This window comes from Gymnoscopelus microlampas (genome assembly GCF_963454915.1).
Source record: "Gymnoscopelus microlampas genome assembly, chromosome: 12".
NCBI classification, from domain to species: Eukaryota; Metazoa; Chordata; class Actinopteri; order Myctophiformes; family Myctophidae; genus Gymnoscopelus; species Gymnoscopelus microlampas.
Genome location: NC_139949.1, coordinates 37,665,925 through 37,688,149, shown reverse-complemented (window position 1 = coordinate 37,688,149; position 22,225 = coordinate 37,665,925). Strand labels below are relative to the sequence as shown.

General features: G+C 42.3%; 1 protein-coding gene across 1 annotated transcript in view; it reads left to right on the top strand.

The window, feature by feature from the left end:
* Window positions 1–21,742, top strand: part of pds5b (PDS5 cohesin associated factor B) — a 63,998-nt gene extending 42,256 nt beyond the window's left edge. The window contains exons 17-35 of the mRNA XM_084073957.1: window positions 223–338; window positions 1,096–1,201; window positions 1,888–2,048; window positions 3,108–3,234; window positions 4,823–4,981; window positions 5,942–6,010; window positions 6,349–6,485; window positions 7,132–7,255; window positions 10,836–11,040; window positions 11,421–11,535; window positions 11,704–11,836; window positions 11,983–12,102; window positions 13,195–13,257; window positions 14,311–14,456; window positions 15,210–15,273; window positions 15,695–16,188; window positions 17,193–17,279; window positions 18,865–18,976; window positions 19,817–21,742. Of these exons, the coding sequence (XP_083930083.1) occupies window positions 223–338; window positions 1,096–1,201; window positions 1,888–2,048; window positions 3,108–3,234; window positions 4,823–4,981; window positions 5,942–6,010; window positions 6,349–6,485; window positions 7,132–7,255; window positions 10,836–11,040; window positions 11,421–11,535; window positions 11,704–11,836; window positions 11,983–12,102; window positions 13,195–13,257; window positions 14,311–14,456; window positions 15,210–15,273; window positions 15,695–16,188; window positions 17,193–17,279; window positions 18,865–18,976; window positions 19,817–19,849 (2,571 nt within the window). The 3' untranslated portion in view covers window positions 19,850–21,742. The remainder of the gene's footprint in view (window positions 1–222; window positions 339–1,095; window positions 1,202–1,887; window positions 2,049–3,107; window positions 3,235–4,822; window positions 4,982–5,941; window positions 6,011–6,348; window positions 6,486–7,131; window positions 7,256–10,835; window positions 11,041–11,420; window positions 11,536–11,703; window positions 11,837–11,982; window positions 12,103–13,194; window positions 13,258–14,310; window positions 14,457–15,209; window positions 15,274–15,694; window positions 16,189–17,192; window positions 17,280–18,864; window positions 18,977–19,816) is intronic.
* Window positions 21,743–22,225: the final 483 nt, after the last annotated feature.

Sequence of the window (22,225 nt, the reverse complement as noted above, 5' to 3'; positions counted from 1 at the left end):
CCGTTTTACAAGCTCACAACGCATCGCAATGTGACGCTTTGATGTGAGCTTGTAGATGAGTTATTTTCACAGAATAGGGACAGTGGGACAGTAGGGTTCATGTAGTTATTTTTATAGACTGGTCCTGGCCCTGAATTAATACTGTACTGCTGGTGTTAAAGTTTAGGCAAGCGGGACGTAAACATTCTGTGTGTGTGTGTGTGTCCGTCTGTCCGCCCTCAGCGAGACATCACTAAGAAACTAGGGAGTCCCAAGCAGCCCAGTAACCCGTTCCTGGAGATGGTGAAGTTCCTGTTGGAGAGAATCGCCCCGGTCCACATCGACACAGAGTCCATCAGGTATGGATGGATGGATGGCTGGCTGCATGCATGGCTTCTTGTGAGCGTGTGTGAACACCACGACCCACACAAATAATCATATTTGAAACTGGGGACCCCCCACCCTGACAATTACCCTAATTATTACAATGCGAGGCATTGTGAGCCATTTCAGATGACTAAAATATGACAAAAACTAAATGGAATTTTATTCAAAAGACTGACTAAAACAACATCGAAATTTGCTGTCGAAATCAACACTGAATCCTACCGTGGCAGAGTGGATACAGTTCTAGCTAAAGCGAATTTCCCCCCCCATTTTATAGTGCTGTATCTCCATCCAGAAGGCAGCATTGTGAAAGGACGATTGAAGGAGTAATCAATGCCATTTGCTATTACGATGAGCTCTAGGCGTGTGTGATAGCTCTATCGTTTCATGTCAGAGACTTTGGGGTGTGTTTGCGTTTATATGCGTGTAATATATACATGGAATTAGCTTGCCTTCTCTCTGAAGTTTCTGAGCCTGACAGTACGTTTTAACAGCGGGCGACTCTCGGGCGATCGCCGGGCGACATCGTCCAAAAGATAAAGAAAATCCATCTTTCATCGCCCCCCCCCCGCCCACTTCGCCCTATCGCCAGTAGTTGCCGGCTCTCATAGACATATAATGCACTTCCGGAAAATACTATCCTGATCGCCCGCTGTTAAAACGCACCGTAAGAGTGACTGAATAAACTCGGTTAAATGAGATCTCTCTGTGTCTCTCTTTGTCCACCAGTGCCCTGATAAAACAGGTGAATAAATCAATAGACGGCACAGCGGATGATGAAGAGGAAGGTGTTCCAACTGAAGAGGCCATCAGAGCAGGACTGGAGCTTCTCAAGGTAACACAGCTACACACCACCAACAGAACACACACACACACACACACACACACACTCCGCCAGCCCATTTAAAACATCACAAATAGTTTGCTGTCAGGAACACTCACATCATAAGTAGATTTAGCCATTTATTGCCACAAATTGCATACAGTTAAACTTGGCGTTAATGGCTCCGCTCTTAACACATTCTATTTTATACTTTGGGCTATTCAAAAATAGCAGATATACAAGCTGCAATTTATTTTTTTAATAGTGAAAATGTGTGCAAATCTTGAAATATGTTTTGTAAAGCGATTTTTTAAAAACTCAAATGTTTGATTCTGGCGATTCTACAAATGTCTTCTAAATCCTAACAGTAAAAAGTATATCAATGGTTCTCAAACTTCATGTCAAGGACCACCCAAAATTATGTATTTGGCCGCTGACCCCCATCTCATAATATTTTGTTCCACGGACCCCCAGAAGCAAATATTTGAGTTAAAAATGTATATATATATATAGGTTTGCGCAATTTCACAACTTTTTTTTTCTTCAAAAACAGCAGATCTACAATCTCATAGTGCGGCACTCTGTGCCGTGCTATGAGCTTGTATATCTGCTATTTTTGAATAGCCAAAGAAATCTAAAATGACACATGACACGCAAAAAAATAAATAAAATGCCATTAATATTTGTGTATTTGTCAGGTGTTGTCGTTCACCCACCCCGTGTCGTTCCACTCTGCGGAGACGTTCGAGTCCCTGCTGGGCTGTCTGAAGATGGACGATGAGAAGGTGGCCGAGGCGGCGCTGCAGATCTTCAAGAACACCGGCAGCAAGATGGAGGAGAGCTTCCCTCACATCAAATCGTACGTCCACTCCACTCCAGTGGCTCGCAAACCTTTTCATGATCATGGACACCACCACCCGTAAATTGATGTGCTTCCCCCATTTAAAACGAGTGTGTGTCAGGGAAGACCCCCCCCCCCCCAATAAGAGAAGATGTTATAATGTTTCAAAATTATTCCAAATCTTTGTGGATTAAAGTTCTCACTTTTCAGAGTGGTTTCAGTCATTTAGATTCCATAGAAGCCAGCAGCATGTCCTCCATGGAAGCATGTTGCGCAGCCAAAATAGCCTATATCGACGCATTGAGAGATTGTAGATGGATTTTCGGTTATTATTCTAAGATTACAGCATTTGAAGTGGTCAAACTAGCAATATGTTCCATTAACAGTTTTATAGTCTCTGATATTTCATATAAAAGTAAATGTTAAAGCAATCTGTGATTTCTTTCACCTGGTTGGCAGTACGTAGAACAGCAGGAACAATATTTACTAAAACATCGTAATTGTACATGTTGATTACGTGTTAATTGCTTAGGAAAAGGTGCTAGTATGGGGGTCCGCAGGCCAAATACACATCTAAAAATGTTTTCTAAATCCTAACAGTGTGTTGTAGTATGGTGCTCCAACTTCTTCATGTCAAGGACCCCCAACATTATATGTGTTTGGCTGCGGACCCCCATCTCAAAATATTTTAGCCCAGGGACCCCCAGAAGCAAATATTGGAGTTAAAAAGTTTCACTTTAAAAATATATATTCAAAGATTTGCACAAATGTTCACGATTTTTCAAAAAAATAGCAGATCTACAAGCTCATAGCGCGGTATATTGTATATCTGCTATTTTTTAGCCAAAGAAATCTTAAAATGACACAGATGCATTATTTCCGGTCTTAATGGATGTAATCCATGCATCCGTCCATCCATACTGCTGGCTTTCTGTCCTACCAGGATTAACTAACAGTCTGGGTCGTAATAACCACCAGAAATGGAAGCCCACTTGTCTCCCACACTTTGGGGGTCCTTTTTTTTGTTATGGTTCCTCCTCCTGTAATAATGAATCTCGTCTCACCTTCCCCATCTAGTGTTCTGCTGCCGGTACTGCAGTCCAAAGCCAAGCGCGGCCCTCCTCGCCAGGCCAAGTACGCCATCCACTGCATCTACGCCATGTTCTCCAACAGCAAAGACACACACTTCGCCCAGATCTTTGAGGTGAGCTTCAACTGTGTGGACCCACAGTAATCCGTCCCAAAAAAGAAAAAGGCTGGAGGATTATTTGGACACATTGCTTTTTATAAGTAGTCAACAGAGTCTGGAAGGTGTAATTCCAGACTCTATATTAGGTTTTTTTGGGGGGGGTCTACCAAAAAATACATGGTAAAAAAAAAGTACTTAGGAGCCGAGATACAGGCTTTTGAAGTCATAAGTTAACCAGGAAGTGGATTGGAGTCTAAATCTTGGGAAAATGATATCTCCTGGTGCTGTGAAGGGAAAAAAAAATATATATATATATTTTTATATTTAACCGTTTTTGGCACTCCTCGTTTGGAATATGGAAAACGGTCCGGACCGTTTTTGGCACTCAATGTGTTAAAATAAGTGTTAAATAGCTCTATATTCTGATAGTACTCGTTGCTATATAGTGTTTGTTCAGTAACAGGAGTCTCCATGTCTCTCCAGCTCTTTATTAAACAGAAAATGCATTTTCAGGTCAGGATACCAATTTTATCCAATCAGGATAGAGAACCTCAGACAGGATACAGATTAAACAAGTGAAATTGGAAGTGATGACACAAAGAAATGAGCAGAAACATTTTGAACTGGAACACTATCAAATTTAAGCTGATATATGGGTACTCTCCGCTGATTGGCTGACATTTTGTCACCTACCTGAAAATGTATTGTCTGTTTATTAAAGATCTGGAGAGACAGGGAGACCCTTGTTACTGAACAAACACTCTATTCGGTTGCTAAGCCGTGACGTTGCGCCCCGCCAGAATAACTTCCGGGTCCAAGTGTGTATTTTCCCAATATGCGCAGTGCTGTGTCCCTCGCTGTTTTTACAGATCTGAGACTAAAATAACGACTAAAGTGTCATTCTACCGCTTTCATGACAACAACAAAGAACGACTAAAGTGTCATTCTACCGCTTTCATGACAACAACAAAGAGAAGAGGGAAAAAAATAATATTATAAGGTTTATAATAATAAATAAATACAAATATAAATATATGTATTAGCCTACTTTTTTACTGTCTATGATATTAGCATTAAGAGCCTTATTAACCCTCAATTGTTCAAGGAGGTTATTGTAAAAAGATTTACGGGTTCGAACATGTTGTTTGTTTACAATGAAGAGTGGACGGCGCTGGTGCCTTTTGGACCCGGACGTGGCGTCGGACTACAAAATGACGTCCGACTTAACCCATTAAGACCTGAGGCGATTCTTAAAACTTTTCTAAATCTCAACAGTTTTTTGAAAAAAATCTGGAAAATATTTTTTCGAGATTTTTCAAAAATAGCAGATCTACAAGCTCGTAGCGCGGCACCGAGTGCCGCGCTACGAGCTTGTAGATCTGCTATTTTTGAATAGCCCAAAGAAATCTTAAAATGAGACGCAGATGCGTCCCCGGTCTTAATGGGTTAAAAAACGAATAGCAATGATTACTATCACCATATAGTGCTTTAACCTTTTTAACAAAAACCTTTTTGTTTTAACCAAAATATATCACTTACCCTACCTTTTTAAGTCAGAGGTTGACAATGAGCTTGTCCTGTGGTTCCTCTCTCTCCATCACAGCCGCTACACAAAGGCCTGGACCCCGGGAACCTGGAGCAGCTGATCACACCCCTGACCACCCTGGGACACCTGGCCCTGCTGGCCCCGGAGCAGTTCGCCGCTCCGCTCAAATCTCTGGTGGCCAGCTTCATCGTCAAAGACCTGCTCATGAACGACAGGGTACGTACCGCACCGCAGCGTCCATCTGGGTTCATGAGAACCGGTGGTTTAGTAAACTTATGAACACCATACTGGGGGAAACATTTCACATTTATGTTTGTTTTGGGTTTTTTCTTTTATAGGAAAAACTATTAACCCATTTAGACCGGGGAAGAATCTGTTTCATTTTTAGATTTCTTTGGCTATCAAAAAATAGCAGATATACATACAAGCTCGTAGCGCACCGAGTGCCGCGCTATGAGCTTGTAGATCTGCTATTTTTAACTCAAATATTTGCTTCGGGTCCCTTAACAAAATAGTTTGAGATGGAGGGGGCTTGCGGACAAATACATATATCATTGAGAACCACTGATATTATAGCAACATAGGTTTTTTTTTTTTTTCAAAAAGAAACTGTTAGGATTCAGAAACAAAGATTTGAGTTAAAAATGTTCACTTTAAAAATATATATATTCAAAGATTTGCTCACATTTGTATGACTTTTAAAAAATAGCCAAATAAATCTAAAAATGACACACAGATGAGTTTCCCGGTCTTAATGGGTTAAATTCATCTATATATGTTAATGTTATGGGATGACTATTACTAAATAAAATAATTAAAGGGGTTTATATAATTAGGAAATTAAAGAATCTTAAGATTTAAATATACGTAAGTATATTTAAATGGGTTACATTCATCTATCAACAAGTTTCCTAGGCTGTGTGGGCATCATTTCCTGTCGATTTCATTGGATATCATTGGATTTCATTGGATCAAATCGACAGGAAGTGATGCCCACACAGCCTAGGAAACTTGTGGATACATGTAAATGTTATGGGGTGACTATTAATAAATAAAATAATTAAAGGGGTTTATATGATTAGGAAATTAAAGAATCTTAAGATTTAAATATACGTAAGTATATTTCAGTGGTTTGTTGGAAGGGAACTCTTCTAACGCGTCGTGATCTTTCTACAGATCCCAGGGAAGAAGACGACTAAACTGTGGGTCCCAGATGACGAGGTCTCCTCAGAAACTCTGGCAAAGGTCTTTTTCTATGTTCTCTCTCTCCTCCTGCACTAAGGGAAAACAGCTGAGGCTAGAATGAATAATATTCCATTTACCAATGTTGTCCCATACGGCTGAATACCCACTGCCAACTTGTCAACAAAGATTGCCATTCAAATAATTGTAGTGGAGTAAAAGTACAATATGTGCTTCTGAGATGTAGTGGAGTAGAAGTAAAAGTATTGAAAATTGGAAATGCTCCAGTAAAGTAAAAGTATCTCAAAATTGGACTTAAGTACAGTAGTTGAGTACATGTACTTAGTTACTTTACACCACTGTTATTAAACAGACACATGTATATTCTTCCATGTGTTCAGATCCAGGGCATCAAGCTGATGGTCAGATGGCTGCTGGGAGTGAAGAACAACCAGAGTAAATCTGGAAACTCCACCCTGAGGATGCTGACGGCCATCCTGCACAGTGATGGAGACCTGACGGAGCAAGGCAGGATGGGGTAACGCACGCACACACACACACACACACACACGCACGCACGCACGCACGCACGCACGTACGCGCGCGCGCGCATACAGTACATACATACATACTGTACATACATACACACACATGCATACACATGCATGCATACATACATACATACACAAACACATGTTGATTGTACATTTCTACTGCACAGCACCATGGTACGACAGGTATAAAATAGGGCTTATGTGGTTTAAATCAGTGGTTTTCAAAGGGCGGTCCGGGGACCCCCTGGATTCCTTGAGGGGGGTTCCAAATGGACCCTTCCAGGTCTGTAACTCTTGTGAGTGTACACAATGGAACCAAATGGACCCTTCCAGGTCTGTAACTCTTGTGAGTGTACACAATGGAACCAAATGGACCCTTCCAGGTCTGTAACTCTTGAGTTATGGGGGGGAAAAACTTGGAACCACTGGTTTAAATAATATCATACATAATCAATCATAATTATAGGCACGTACACACACACACACACACACACACACACACACACACACACACACACACACACACACACACACACACACACACACACACACACACACACACACAGACTGTGTTCATACTGATTTGCTCTCTCTCTCCCCCTCCTCTCCCTGTGTCTCTCTCCCTCTCAGTAAACCAGACATGTCTAGGTTGAGGCTGGCAGCAGCGTGTGCTCTGTTAAAACTGGCCCAGGAACCATGTTACCATGAGATCATCACCCTGGAACAATACCAGCTCTGTGCTCTGGTCATCAATGTAAGCACACACACACACACACACACACACACACACACACACACACACACACACACACACACACACTCAGCTTCTCTTCTTTCTCTTCCACTTCTCTTGCATTTGTTTTTATTTTTGCTACACAGCCAGCGCATTGCTTTTTTGTCAGGGTGTGCTCCCTTGGCCTTGCGTAAGTAGGCTTACCAACAAGGCAGGGGGTTATTTACCCTTATTACACGGCTTGGTTGAACGCTTGATTGAATTCAGCGGTGTGTAATTTCTCCACGATGATCGATGAGCTCAATAACAGACCGCTGTCTAATCAAGGGCTCAGAGCACCTGCTGCGCTGCTTGATTTGGTGCCGTAGCCAACATGACAGCCGTGTAAACAAACGCACAATGTAACTGTGAGAAATAGACAATGCAGTAACCGAAAAATGGATTCTATTTGATTAACTTTCCTTGTTTTCCGAGGCGACCGCGTCCGCCCAGCGCGACTCTAGAATACTTTCATTACCGTAAGCAAGGAAATACTTAATTTTGTTACTTTTGGGTCAATTTATTAACGCATTCGGTGCCAGATGTTTATTAAAACGGGGTACATCTAGTGCTGGCATTCTTACCATTTACACTGTTTACGGCTGTAGACTCCACGACAAAGACGCAGATGTAAACAAAGGGTGCGTGCACGATGGTGGAGGGTCCCGACTATCGCCTGGAACAATAATATTTCTAATGCGATCCGCCATTGCAGAGTGATCGCCCATCGAAAACGCCTCGTTTCCACCACGTTAGAAAAAGAAATGGAGATATGAAGCTTTTTCTCAAGGAGTTATAATGGGTGCGAACGGGAGGTCGTTTTTTTTTTTTACACATGGATCCACTTCCGTCCTCTCCTTCTGTCAAGCTCCGTGAATCATTCCAAAGTTGTGTTAGATCGCCCCATGTGGAAAAAAAAAAAAAAAAAAAAAAAAAACGAGTGTATTCGCAAAACCGGGAATTCCCGGTTTTGGCACTCAATGTGTTAAGTAGCCGTGTAATAAGCGGGATCATTGACGTTATTATCCCTTGCGCAGTTGGGTCAGTGGCTGACGGGCATTAGGGTGGAACGATAACAAAGGGTCCCTGGGGGCCCACTGCTGCAACAAGATCCCCTCCATGTCTAGCCCGCGTCCTGCGGGTACCCAACAGCAATACCATGTGTGGCCACGGGGAGGCACTGCAGCAGTCTCGGTGGTGGAGAGTCTGTGTACTCTCTATTTCTTTTAAAACACAACTAAAGACCTTTCGGTCTCTAGACAGACCCTGATGAAGACCTTCTAAGTCGATACGATACGTGTTGGTCATATTTTGTTGCCTTGCTCTAAATAAATCATATATGTTTTCACTTCTTTGGAAACCCTTTTTTTGTTCATAAAGGCCTTTTCTGTTTTCCTCTGCCTTTGGTTGAGTTACTTTTCTTTTTCTTTCTCTTCCGCATTGTAATTGTAGCTGTTATTTTTTTACTACATTTGTTTTATGCATCCTAATGTCATTGTATAATTGTGTTTCCTTTGCTTGATGTTCTGTGTAAAGTACATTGAATTGCCTTGTTGTTAAAATGTGCTTTACAAATGAAACTGCGTTGCCTTGCCTACAAGACAAGACTTGAGCAGTCTTTTCACTCCCCTCGGCCTCCCCACAAACATTTTAAAATAGTTCAAATAGCCGATCTACAAGCTCACAACGTGTCGATCGGCTATTTTCAACATTTTCAAATGTTTTTCAAAATATAAAAAAATGCCAAAAAGGTTAAAGGGTAAGGTAGCGCAAGATAGGGCCATGAGCGCCTTGACACTAGAGCCAGACCCATATATCAGTTTGGCCCATATATCGGTCATTATTTGACGACATTTGGTGTTGGAAATTATGCAGCTGATGTATCCCGTTTATTAACCACTTTAAACCTGGTGTCTATATTTTGGCCATGTCATTATAGTTTTGGGCATTTCAAAAATAGCAGATCTTACGAGCTTCGACAATTTTGTTTGTGCTTTTGGGCTATTTTTGGAAAAACGAAAGTGGAGAGTAGCAAGCAGAAAGTGACACGCAGCATGCACTATCTACAAACATCTCTATGCTACTATACCAGTGGTTCTCAAACTTTTTCATGTCAAGGACCCCCAAATTGACACTGATTAGCCCGCGGACCCCCAATTGAAAAGATATGCCAGGGACCCCCATAAGAGAAGATTTGTACGGCTCTAGCAGTGATTCTCAACCATTTTAATTTAAGGACCCCCCCAGTTTGACATGCATTAAGGCTACGAACCCCCATTTAATGGCCTTTCTATCTCTGGGACCCCAATTCATATTGTAAAATCAATGTTAATTTAACTCTAAGAGTGTACAAATGGAATGTTCCATTTGTACACTCTCAGAGTTACAGACCCATAAGGGTCCATTTGGTTCCTATAAATCATTTAGCTGGGGACCCCCTGGTATCCCCTCAAGTACCCCTGGGGGTCCCCGGACCCCACTTTGAGAACCAATGCACTATACTACTGCACTAGACGCTTCTCACGTACTGTGCGATGCACACACACACGCACGCAACACGAGCTCGACTTCACTTCTCTCCTCCCATCAACTAATCTTCCCCTTTTCATGAATTGTGTTTATTTTGGATACATTTAATTTGCACGGGGACAGTGCACGTGAATCAACAGCACTGTAAATGTGCCAGGGGTTATAGCCATTATAACTCAGAACATAAAAGCTTGCGAGCAATTAAAAACCAATAAAAGCAAAGTATACAACATTAGAAATAGAGAGTAAAGCCATGCGGTTAGCACAGTAAGAGACACACTAAGCAGGCAATGAATTCACAGCAAGACGTAAGCATTAGCAGAAAACACATTCATACGTAATTTATACTCTGTTGTACAAAAATGAAAGAAGAAAAATAAACCTTTCTGGCACCAAATGTATCCTATTTAGAAATGTATAAAGTTGGACACTCTTATGTCAGTGGGTAGATTGTTCTAATGCTTCCCTGAACATAACAAAATCCTCTTTTCTCTTCCTCTTCTGACCAGTGGTGGAAAGAGTAATACAATTTTTTACTTAAGTAAAAGTATCAATATAGAAATACTCTGTTACAAGTAAAAGTGCAGAATTTAAAATGTACTTGAGTAAAAGTACAAAAGTATTAGTATCAAAATGTACTTAAAGTACCAAAAATATCCCATTTCACAAGTTTTCTGGAGTATAAAATGTACAAAAATCCTTTGAAAATAGCAGATCTACTTGTAGATCGGCTATTTTCAAATAGCCAAAGTTTAAGGCCTGAAGTTGTGTGTTTTGTAAACTAAATCTACAAAGTAACTAGTAACTAAAGTTTTCAAATAATTGTAGTGGAGTGAAAGTGCAATATTTGCCTCTGAGATGTAGTGGATTAGAAGTAAAAGTATTGGAAATTGGAATTACTCAAGTATAGTACAAATATCTCAACATTGTACTTGGGTACATGTGCTTACTTACTTTACACCACTGCTTCTGACTGGTAATGTTGGGATGTCATTAAACATGCCCCCCCCCTCTCCCCCTGTGGTCCATCCAGGACGAGTGCTACCAGGTGCGTCAGTGTTACTCCCAGAAGCTCCACCGGGGCCTGTGTCGACTGCGGCTCCCCCTGGAGTACCTGGCCGTGTTCGGCCTGTGCGCCAAGGACCCCGTGAAGGAGCGGAGGGCCCACGCCCGCCAGTGTCTGGTGAAGAACGTCAACATACGGCGGGAGTACCTCAAACAGCACGCCGCCGTCAGCGGTAAGGAGCCCAGCGTCCTGACAAATGAGCAACGCATTAGCCTCCCATTTAGGGCTGTTGGTTGTTCTTGAGACAACAACAACAAGGGCAGCCAGGCACCCTGACGGCAAGGTCACCAGGGGAGCAAAAAAAAAAAAAGCAAAAAAATATGTTTTATGACAGGAGTCGTCGCGGGCCGGACAGTTGCCTCTCGCGTGCCGCAAATGGCCCGTGGGCCGCCTATTGGGGAACCCTGGATTAGACCATTAATATACTGATGAGTTTAGATCAGTGTTTCTCAAACTTTTTCATGTCAAGGACATCGTTCGACACCAATGTTTCTGTGACTGTCACAAACTCTTAACCTATTAGATGTGTATTATTGTTTGTGTGTTCAACAGAGAAGCTCTTCTCTCTCCTGCCGGAGTATGTGGTTCCCTACGCCATCCACCTCCTGGTCCACGACCCCGACTACGTCAAAGTGCAGGACATCGAGCAGCTCAAGGAGATCAAAGAGTACGTATTGTTGTGTAATTGTGTGTCATTTAGAGCAGTGGTTCTCATATCTCAACTGTGATCCCTGGGACCCCTTACCTGAATGTATAAATTAATAAAAAATACATTTGCCAAGCTTTTAAAATATGGAATAAAAGACTGTGTGTGTGTGTGTGTGTGTGTGTCCAGGTCTCTGTGGTTCGTCTTGGAGATCATCATGGCAAAGAATGAGAACAACAGCCACGCCTTCATCAGGAAGATGGTGGAGAACATCAAGAATACGAAAGACGCCCAGGCGCCCAACGACCCCAAGATCAACGAGGTATGCTCACACGTAGGACTGTGACCCACCATTCAATTCCGATTATTGGGAGAAAAAAAAATTGTTTATTTTTATTCAAAACGATTCTCGACTAAGAAATTGTGTGTGTGTGTGTGTCTGTATTTTGTGTGTTTGTGGTGTGGCAGAAACTCTACACGGTGTGTGACGTAGCGATGAACATCATCATGTCCAAGAGCACCACCTACAGCCTGGAGTCACCCAAAGACCCTGTCCTGCCCTCTCGTTACTTCACCAAACCAGAGAAGGTAGGTCCATCCATCCATCTTCAACCGAATTTCCGAAGTCGGGTCGCGGGGGCAACAGTTCCAGCAGAGAGTTCCAGACTTCCCTTTCCCAAGCAACATTAGCCACTTCCAAGGCCAGTGTGGAGATGTAAAACCCCCCATCTGGTCCTTGGTCTGCCAGGGGGGGTCTCCTCCCAGTAGGACGTGCAGTGAGGACCTCCTAGGCCTAGGGAGACGCTCGGGAGGCATCCGTACTAGATGCCTGAACCACCTAAGCTAGCTCCTTTCCAAGTGAAGGAGCAGCTGTTCTACTCCAAGTCTCTCATGGATGACTGAACTTCTCACCCTATCTCTAAGGGAGAGGCCGGCCATCCGTCTGAGAAAACTCATTTCGGCCGCTTGTATCCGCAATGTTACTGTTTCGGCCATGACCCACACTTCATCCCCCTAGGTAGAAAAGGGGGGGGAAACAGTGCTAAGTGAGTGGTTATTACCCCGAAGGTGAAGCTAGGGTTGTTCTGATCCATTTTGCAGATTAACCTCTGGCAGGGAGTGTGTTAAACTAGTGTCAGATTGTAACAGTGTGGCCAATACTACAGTTAATACCATGCAGACCTCCGTTTGGATATCGTTCGCCTTACGCCTTATGCCTAAACATTTTTGGCATTTTTTACTACTAGATTTTCAGGCAAAGCGTGCACAATTGTAAGGGCCGTCATGGGGTGGAACTGGGTGCAGATTCTTGGGCAACAGCGGTTAAACTCAATTTTACACAGAACTGACTCAATTTTAAAAAATGAGTTTTTATTTTATTTTATTTTTTTATCCATTTCGCTATTGTCGGGCAGAAACCTCCCATCTCCATATTCTAACTTTTTGTGGGTTTTTTTTCTCGTAAATTCACACCCTATGTGATCATACTACACAGTCACTCAAAAGCATCAAAAGTAGTGGATCCGTAAGCTTTGCGCCGCGCTTTGACCTTCGATTTGCTACTTTTTGAATTTGAATCCGGAAAAGTTACAGTTTTGGACATATGAGGTTTCCACCCGACAGAGACTATTTATAAAATATAGCAGCTTTAATGTCTACATTGATTTTTTTTTTTTTCAGAACTTCAGCAACACAAAGAACTTTCTCCCACCCGAGATGAAGGCTTTCTTCACGCCAGGAAAGGTAAATCAAAGCTACTGTCCGTCTTGCTATTGCATTCATTAAAATGATCCCTACAGCGAACCGTGTTCAGTCCGCTCACTGGTTTGCTTTGGTGATCATCATTATTTCACCCACACACACCACCCTCAAGAACATTTTTCTCCCTTGTTTCCTAGCTGATATTTAACTTGTATTGAGCGTTTGAGCTGCTATAAACGTTTTTCACTCTACATTAAATATGTTTGCTGAGAGTGTAGATCGGCTATATTCGCTGAATAGGGATGCTAGGCTTCAAGTGGTTAATTGTATTTACAATGTATAATACTGTATAAATGTTCAGGGAGTTCAGGGAGACTTCTACCAATTTCAGAGTTTTTTTTTTAAGGTTCATTCCAGGTAGAGGGGGGCCGAATACATGAAGGCCCTTTTTCACAAACTTGAGTTTCGGTTCAGTGGCAGTCTTCCATGTATTTCTATGGTAAAGACACGCTGGTGCGCTCCTCTTGCGCCCTGGGTACATTACAATACATCTCTATAAAAGAATATCAGCACTCCTTTAAAGGGATAGTTCACCCAAAAAATGACTTATTTTCTATCAATTACACACCCCACGAAGCCATGAATTCATGGATTTTTGTTTAGTTTTTCTCACAATCCTGCGCCAATAAGTTGATGACCGGCTGAAATATGCTAATGTCTCCGGTAGGAGATTCAAAGTCCTACCAGAGCCGCCACCGGTCATCAAATCATTGGCTTAGGAACGCGACAAGAAACAAACAAACAAATATCCATGAATTCAAGTCTACATGGGGGGACTAATCGATCGAAAAATCTCTGTGCGTACAGTAACTTGGAGCCAATGATGTGCTGCTAATGCAGATCACAGGACGTTTGAGCTGTGAGCACTTAAATCATTGATAGGTTTGAACAGTGCGGTTCATCCCACTTGTGTGCGAGCGCTTTGGACATGATGATATCCACAGCTCTCCTCAGTATCAGATGGTGTTCTCTGTGGACATGGCCCTCTAATAGTAACCTCTCTCCCTGCCTGTTATGGTCGTTGTGTGTGTCCAGCCTAAGGCAGCTAACGTACTGGGTGCGGTGAACAAACCTCTGGCCTCGGCAGGGAAGCAGATCCAGAGTAAAGCCTCTCGCATGGAGACCACCAGCAACGACGACTCCACGTCTGACCCCAGCTCACCACAACGCAGCAAGACCAGGTACACACCTCACACACCTACACAATACACTCTGCACCAGTGGTCCTCTTAACTTCTTCATGTCAAGGACCTCCAAATTGATATGCATTTGACTGCGGTCTTCTATGAAAGTGAAAATAGCCGATATACAAGCTCTCAATGAGCGCTTTCTTGGAAAGATTGGAGCATTTGAAGTGGTCAAACTAGCAATATGTTTGGAAGCATTTTCAATGAAAACCCTAATGGTCTTGGATATTTCCTAAAAGCAACGGTTAAAGTATGTAGAACAGCAGGAACAATACTACTAAAGCATCATAATTGTATAAATTGTGTACATTATTTAACTCTTAAACTGCCAGGGTTTTTCAAAAATAGTTTGTCACCTCTGCCAGCATGTTTCCAGGTAAAACATAGGAAACATGTTATTTTTTTCTCCGTTTATTTTTTAACATTGAAGTGAATGGAGCAGCGACTTTTTTGAAAATGCTATCTCCTGGTTCTTTGTGAAGAACGGAAAAACGGAAAAAGCCCCAAAATAAATGATTTTAGATTTTTTATTTTTTGATTAAGAAAAAAAAACCTTTATAAATGTTTTTGGCAGGCAATAGCTTAATTCTCAAAAACGTTTATACACGTTTTTGGCAGTATAAGAGTTAAGGAAAACGCACTAGTGTGGGTGTGGGGGCTCCTTTGTCAACGTTTCACAAATTGCATAATAGGACTCGGTCGTGAGGTTTATTTTTTTGCTTTAATCCATGAATACTGTTGTTGCAGACATGACAGCACAGAGATGGACCACAGTGAGAACGAAGACATCAGTCTGAAGAGCCCTGACAAGGTACACGACATCCATCCAACCTTAACCAATGTTCTAAGTCACACAGCAGGGGTCCCCGGGGGTCCACAGAAATACCTTTGTGTTAAATACTTGAACCCTTTTGTATTACGTTGTGTGTGTCGTCCCAACTATCCAGAGCAACTATCCAGCTATTTTCAAAATGTTTGCCTCTTTCTTATATTATTTGACAATTTGGCCAATGTTTTACCAGTTTTTTTTTTATTATAGTTTGTTCATTACTTTTGATGCAGTAATGGTCTTTTTCTTTGCTTTCTTTTAAGTTAGTAGTACTTTTTAGGTATTAAAAATTGTCACATCTGGGGACCCCCCCAAAATCATGTGGGGACCCCATGGGGGTCCCGACCCACATGTGGAGAACCACTGTTTTAACAGACAGCGCTCTCGTTTCTTCCCCCCGCAGGACATCGAGAAACCGACGCGCGGCCGCAAGCGAGCGGCCGTCTCCGCCGACGACCAGGACAACCCGACCAAGCCCAAGCGTGGCCGCAAGAAGGTGGCGGCCAACAGCACGACGCCGCCGTCGGTGGCCGAGCCCGAGGACCAATGGGACGACGGCGGCGACGACCACCCGGAGGACGAGCAGAACAGCCCGCCCAAACGGGGCCGGCGGGGGCGCCCCCCGAAGAACGCCACGCCCAGCCAGGACGCCGCCACGCCCGCCACCACGCCCGCCAAAGGGAAGCGGGGCCGCAAGAAGGCGGCTCCGCCCCCCGAGGAGGAAGAGGAAGAGGAGGAGGAGGAGGCTGAGACGACAGGAGTAGGAGAAGAGGAGGAAGCAGCAGCAGCGGCTGCTGCTGAGGACGAGGAAGAGGAGGACCCTAGCAGCGAGAACACGGTGGAGGTGAAGGCCAAGCCGGGACGTCCGGCCCGGAATGCACGGAGACAACAGCCGAGGTTTGTTTGTCAGGTTATTGTAACCTTTGTAAGTTCATCTACTAGGGCTGCATGATTATGGTCAAAATGATTATCATAATAATTTTGATCAATATTGAGATCACGATTATTTATCACGATTGTTTATTGAGTTTAGTGACAAAGATATTTTGATAGGGACTTAACCCAACACTGCTTTCAAATGAATGTTGTGCTCCTTTAAATTCCTGCTAATGTACACATTTTGGAATCAAAATGAAATGGGTTCTCCTTGTTCAGCTACTGTAAAGGTCCTTACACACCGGGGCGATTTTTTCTTGCGAATAATGCGTTTTTTTTTTAAACCTTTTAAAGTCAATGGCTCCGTACATAAAGCGAAGAAGCGAAAAAGCGTCTTTTAATTATTCGGAACGAGTCCGAATTTTGCGTATATTCGCCGGTATGTAAGGACCTTTAGTCTGTGCATCTCAGAATGAATACCAAAACGTAATTGTAAATTAAATCAACAGAGCACTAGCCTGGCATGGCCAGACTAACATCACTGCGTAGATATTAGTGTGGAACCTCTGTGTGGAACCTGCATTTCCAAGGGGCGAAGTTAAAATAATGCCTCTGGTGATAAACCCGCCCCAAAAGTGCATACTGCGCCCTGATTGGTCCCTCACTACTTCGGCGGGAGTGAAATCCAATCACAACTGAGCGGTGCCAGACCAAATCTGCCGAGGGCTTCTTTTTGTTTTTGCAATGGCAGATTCGTCTGATTTCCAGGCTAAGAGAGCGCTGCTTTCACTTTTACATTGCGCTACCATTCCTGCTAATTAGCACATCAATAAAATAAATGAATCGGACGATCATGTTCTTTAATCGTGATCACGATTAAAATGTGATTAATTGTGCTGCCCTATAATCTACTCACTCTCTCATTCGCTCATTCAGTTGCTCATTGAATCCATTTGGTTTGTACCCTCTCAGAGTTACAGACCTGTAACAGACCTTGCTGTCATTTTCTCCCGTTTGTAACTCAGCTCTGAGTCAGCAGAGTCGACGCCCCAGAAGAGGAGAGGACGTCCGCCCAAATCAGCACAAACGCCTCCCGCCAAGAAACCTGCAGCGTAAGACTCCATCTGCTCTCTCAAACCTTCTCTTGCCAAGGACCCCCAAATTAATATGTAACATCTGAAAATGTTTAACTCATTCACTGCCAGAATTATTTCTGCCGCGTTTGCCCACTGCCAAAATTTTTCATTGAAAAAAAAAAGTACTCAGGAGCCGAGATACAGCATTTTTAAGTTTTAAGTTAACAAGGAAGTGGATGGGAGTCTAGATCTTCAAAAAATCATATCTTCTTGGTCTTTGGGTGAAATTAAAAAAAAATATGTAAAAAAAAATATGTATATATTTTTTTATTTTTTAAAACGTCGTTTTAGTCGTTCTAGGCAGGCATGGCTTAGGGACAGAAGTCGTTTTAGTCGTTCTAGGCAGGGAATGAGTTAATGCCAAGGACCCCCAGAAGAGAAGATTAAGTGTTTGTTTGTTTTATGTCAAAAATAGCAGATATACAAGCTTGTGAGTGAGTGATCTTGTAGATCTGCTATTTTTGAATAGCCAACGTACAAATAGATAAAGTGGTTAAAATGATTGTGATGCTGTATTAAATACTTTGCTGGGGCCCCCCCTAGACCCCCCCCCCCCCCCCCCGCCCCCAAGGACCCCACTTTGAGAAGCACTGCTTTAACAGGTCTGGAAAAGATGGAAACGTTGAAGAAAAACAAAGGTTTAGGGTTAATTTGAGAAATCTTAATAAAATAATTACCGGTAAACAAAACATGTTTTTGGAACGGCACAGAATATTTGGATAAATCTCATGAATGAGTGAATGTTTTGGAAGACAAATAGGTGAGCATGCTTTGTGTTGTGAGAGACTTATAGTATCTATTATATCTATATATAGATATCTACCATGCGTCTCTATTATGGATGACTAATTAGGACTTGTTTTTTTTATTACAACGATGTGTGTGCGTGAAGAGTTAATCTTGCAAACTCCTAGACCACGGATTTTCAACAGTGGGTCCGGGGACTTCCTAGGGGTTTTTACATTAACCACTTGAACCCTAACATCCCTATTCTGAGGGGAACATTAGCCGAAAATAGCCGATCTAACAAGCTCATAACGCCTCGCACTGCGAGGCGTTATGAGCTTGTTAGATCGGCTATTTTCGGCAAAGAGGCTTGGGATTGGGGGAGTCTATGAAGCTATCTATGAACATTTTTAACTAGTTGCCTGCCAATAACGCATATATGCGTTCTTTAGAATCCATCACTTGCCTGCCAATAACTCATATATGCGTTTTTTTACTTTTTTTTAATTTTTAATTTGACCCAAAGACCAAGGAGATATGATTTTTCGAAGATCTAGACTCCTATCCACTTCCTTGTTAACTTAAAACTTAAAAAAATCTGTATCTCGGCTCCTGAGTACTTTTTTGTTTTTTCAATGAAAAATCTCTGGCAGAAAACTGCAAAAAATCTGAAATAATTCTGGCGGTCAATGTGTTAATCTGCAACACAATTTTACACAATGTGTGGTTCATCTCTCTCAGCTTAAGGGGTCCTTGGGCTGGAAAAACGTTGAAGATCAATCAATGCTAAAGTTATGGCATCATGTAACGGTAGAGGTTTGTTTGTGTTTTTCAGGCGTGCCGGACGGTCGAAGGCGGCCGCCGCCGCTAAAGACGAGTCGGAGGAGGAAGAGGCGGCGTCAGAGGAGGAGGAGGAGGAGCAGGAGGAGGAGCCAACAACACCCAAGGTTTTAAAATAAAAATAAATACAAATGTGTTGATCATTGAGGTTTTTTTTTTAAAGGTACATGCTAAAAGATACCAAAGTTATGTATCAAGAGAAATAATGTCATACATGTCTATGAAGCCATCTATGAAAAGGTTTGTAGTGGGGGGGGTCCCTGCTTCATCCGTCTCAGCTAATAAGGGGTCCCTGACCTTAACTCTTTGACTGCCAGAGTATTTTCATAAAGTACTCCCCAGTGCCAGCGATTTTTGTTTTTTTGTTATTTTGTTATTTAAATTCATTTAAGTTAGTCTGCATAGAGTTTGTCTGCACACACCACAGACGGCCACCAGAGAGCAGCAGATCCACACGTTGATATACTCGCTCACTCACTCGGCCCCCTCCAAACAGGATCACATGACCATGGTCATATCCGGATGTAACGTTGTCTCAGATCTGCAATCGGCCGCAGAGAACGATGTGATACACGACGCAGATGACTGTTCGTCATCCAGACCAAAGAAAGTACAACTAGAGCTATCCGTGCGTTTATTATACCGTGTGAAAAAACGTGTGTTTCCCTATTCTCGCCTAAAATGCCTAAAAAACAAAAACCGGAAACGGAATCTGCGTCATGAATCTGGATCCGGGTGAGTGTGAAAAAAACAAAAACAGTATCTGATGGTGAAATATAAACAGAACAGCGCGATCACAGATTAAACAATGAAAACGCTATTAACGCGTCGATGGCGTGGGTGGATTAAGTAGTAATTGACGCATTTTCGAGTCAATGGCGTTAAAAGAGTTAAGTATGTTGAAGACTCCTGCACTAGATGGTAATCCTATATTTCATCCTCTCCAGGGTCGCAAGAAGGCGCCGGGGAGGAGAAGATGAACGACGACATCATCAAAACAAAAGGAGCGAAGACGGTGAACAGAGGAACGGCCCCGCCCCCTACACTCAAAACCAGTGGAGGGGCTTGAAATAATGTAGGAAAGAAAGAAAGAAAGGAAAAAAAAAAAAAAAAGGAAAAAAATAATGAACATTGAACTTTTGAACTTTTCTCACACGACTTCAACGCTCCTACTGTTACACACGCACGCACGCACACACACACACACACACACACACACACACACACACACCTGACTTCAGTACATTGTCCTCATCAGCTGTGAGTTGTTGCATTGTGTTGCTTTGTGATGATGATGTTCGAGTAGAAACGATAACTGAGGAAAAAAAAAACAGACGAAAGAAAGAAAGAAAAGCGTCAGTCTTGTAAATAGTCTCTATGTCTCTCTCTCTCTCGCTCTCTCTCCTGTTATGTTGTTTTGTGTCGTTGGACCCTGACTGGGGGGACGTTGTATAGTCTCTGTCCGCCCGTGTTAAAAAAAAAAAACACTTAAACCCCCCATATATGGTTCACCCCGGAGTCCCTCAGCGCTCTGTACCCATTGTGTTTTTCTGTTATTGTGGGTAAAGATTTCAAAGGAAATAGCAGATCGACGAGCTCGCCGATCTGCTATTTTCCGTGAAAGCTTTCCCCACAATAAAGGATGCTGGGGTTTAAGTGGTTTAAAGGAGAATTCCGAACCTCGTTTTTTAATTCCCTTAATATGATGTTGTCATGTCCTAGGACCAGTGGTACAGTAGAAACATTTCATAACTCCATCCCGAGTCCACCGCAGCTAAAAATCAGAGCAGACGGTCCATGCTCTAGATCAGGTATTTTTATCGCGATTTTTTTTTTTTGCGGTGCCAACCGCTCTATATCTGACTGTGTCCGTGTGTCTGTCCGGGTGTCCGGACACCCGGACATTCTTATTGGCTGGGCTATAAACAAATATTGATGACAACATCAATACGGGGCTCATCAAAGGCACCGCTTCCTTCACACAGGGTGTGATTTTTTTTTCGTATCTGACTTTTCTAATGACGATGCGCCCCTGTGGATGTCTCGCGAGCGGAGAATTCGCCCGTGATCAGAATGTTAACACTATGGCGGCCCATTTGTGACAAAAAAAACACTGTGGCGAGGTTTCTGTCATTCAGAAAGTCAGATCTGAAAAACAAACAACAAAAAATACGCGATCTAGAGCATGGCCCGTCTGCTCAGGTTTTTAGCTGCGGTGGACTCGGGCTTGAGTTATTACACTTCTCTACTGTACGACTCGTCCTAGGATATAGTAATATAATATTAAGGTAAGAAATACGTGGTCCGGAATTCTCCTTTTTAAAGCAATATGGCTTTAACCCCCCTTTCTTTCCTCTGTGTGTCCAAACCCCCCTTTTTAATTGAAAGAGATTAACCAGTTACCTAATTATTTCTGTTCAGTGATGTCAACCATGTAATTTTACCTTTTAAAAGAAAGTCCATTCAATTTGTTTCATTTGTTTTTTTTGTTTTTGTTTTGTTTACATCAGTGTGTGTATATTAACATTTTTGTTTTTTACCATTTTATGAAACATTAAAAAAAATAATACAAATTGTGAGAGAAAAAAAAACCTGTCCCAATTGTAGAATTACTTTTGACCCTCCCATTCCCCCCTTTAAAAAAATGAAAAATAATAATAATAATGGCTGAATTGTTGTGTTCCATTGCTATCAATCATTATGTTTACTTTTGTATTTTCTTGGTAGAGTGAAGTTTTACAAGCGACTGTTGTTGGCTTTGGTTTTTTATTGGTGCTGATCAGCGCTGAATGACAGCGTCACGTCCTCCCAGTCAGCCCCCCCCCCCCTACCGTTGTACCAATATAATTCTCTATAAAACCTGACACGGTTAATTTCCTCTTTCTTTCACTGTCTTCTAAGGGCTGAATTAATAGACTGTATATCATACATGGGCAACTGGTGGCCCGGGGTCCACATGCGGCCCTCACCTTCACTTAATGCGGCCCGCAGGTTAATATCGGAATACTGATATATTATTGATTTCAGCTGTTACAATTCCAAACATGACCCACTTTAATTACTTCTATATTATTAGTTTAATTACTTTTTTTGTCCCATGTATTTGTATTTAATTACATAAAGTTAGCTTAAGAATAACTAAATGCATTTGAAATTAAATAAAAATGTTACTTTTCAGGATTCCAATTAAAAAATGCCAAAAAAGGATTCAGGATTCCAGTTACAAAATAGCAAAAAATAGCAGATCTACAAGCTCAAAACGCCTCGCGGTGCTTTGAGCTTGTAGATCTGCTATTTTTTTGCTACTTTTGTGTGACATACTAGAATGATGAAGTACGGCATTCATTTACGAAAAA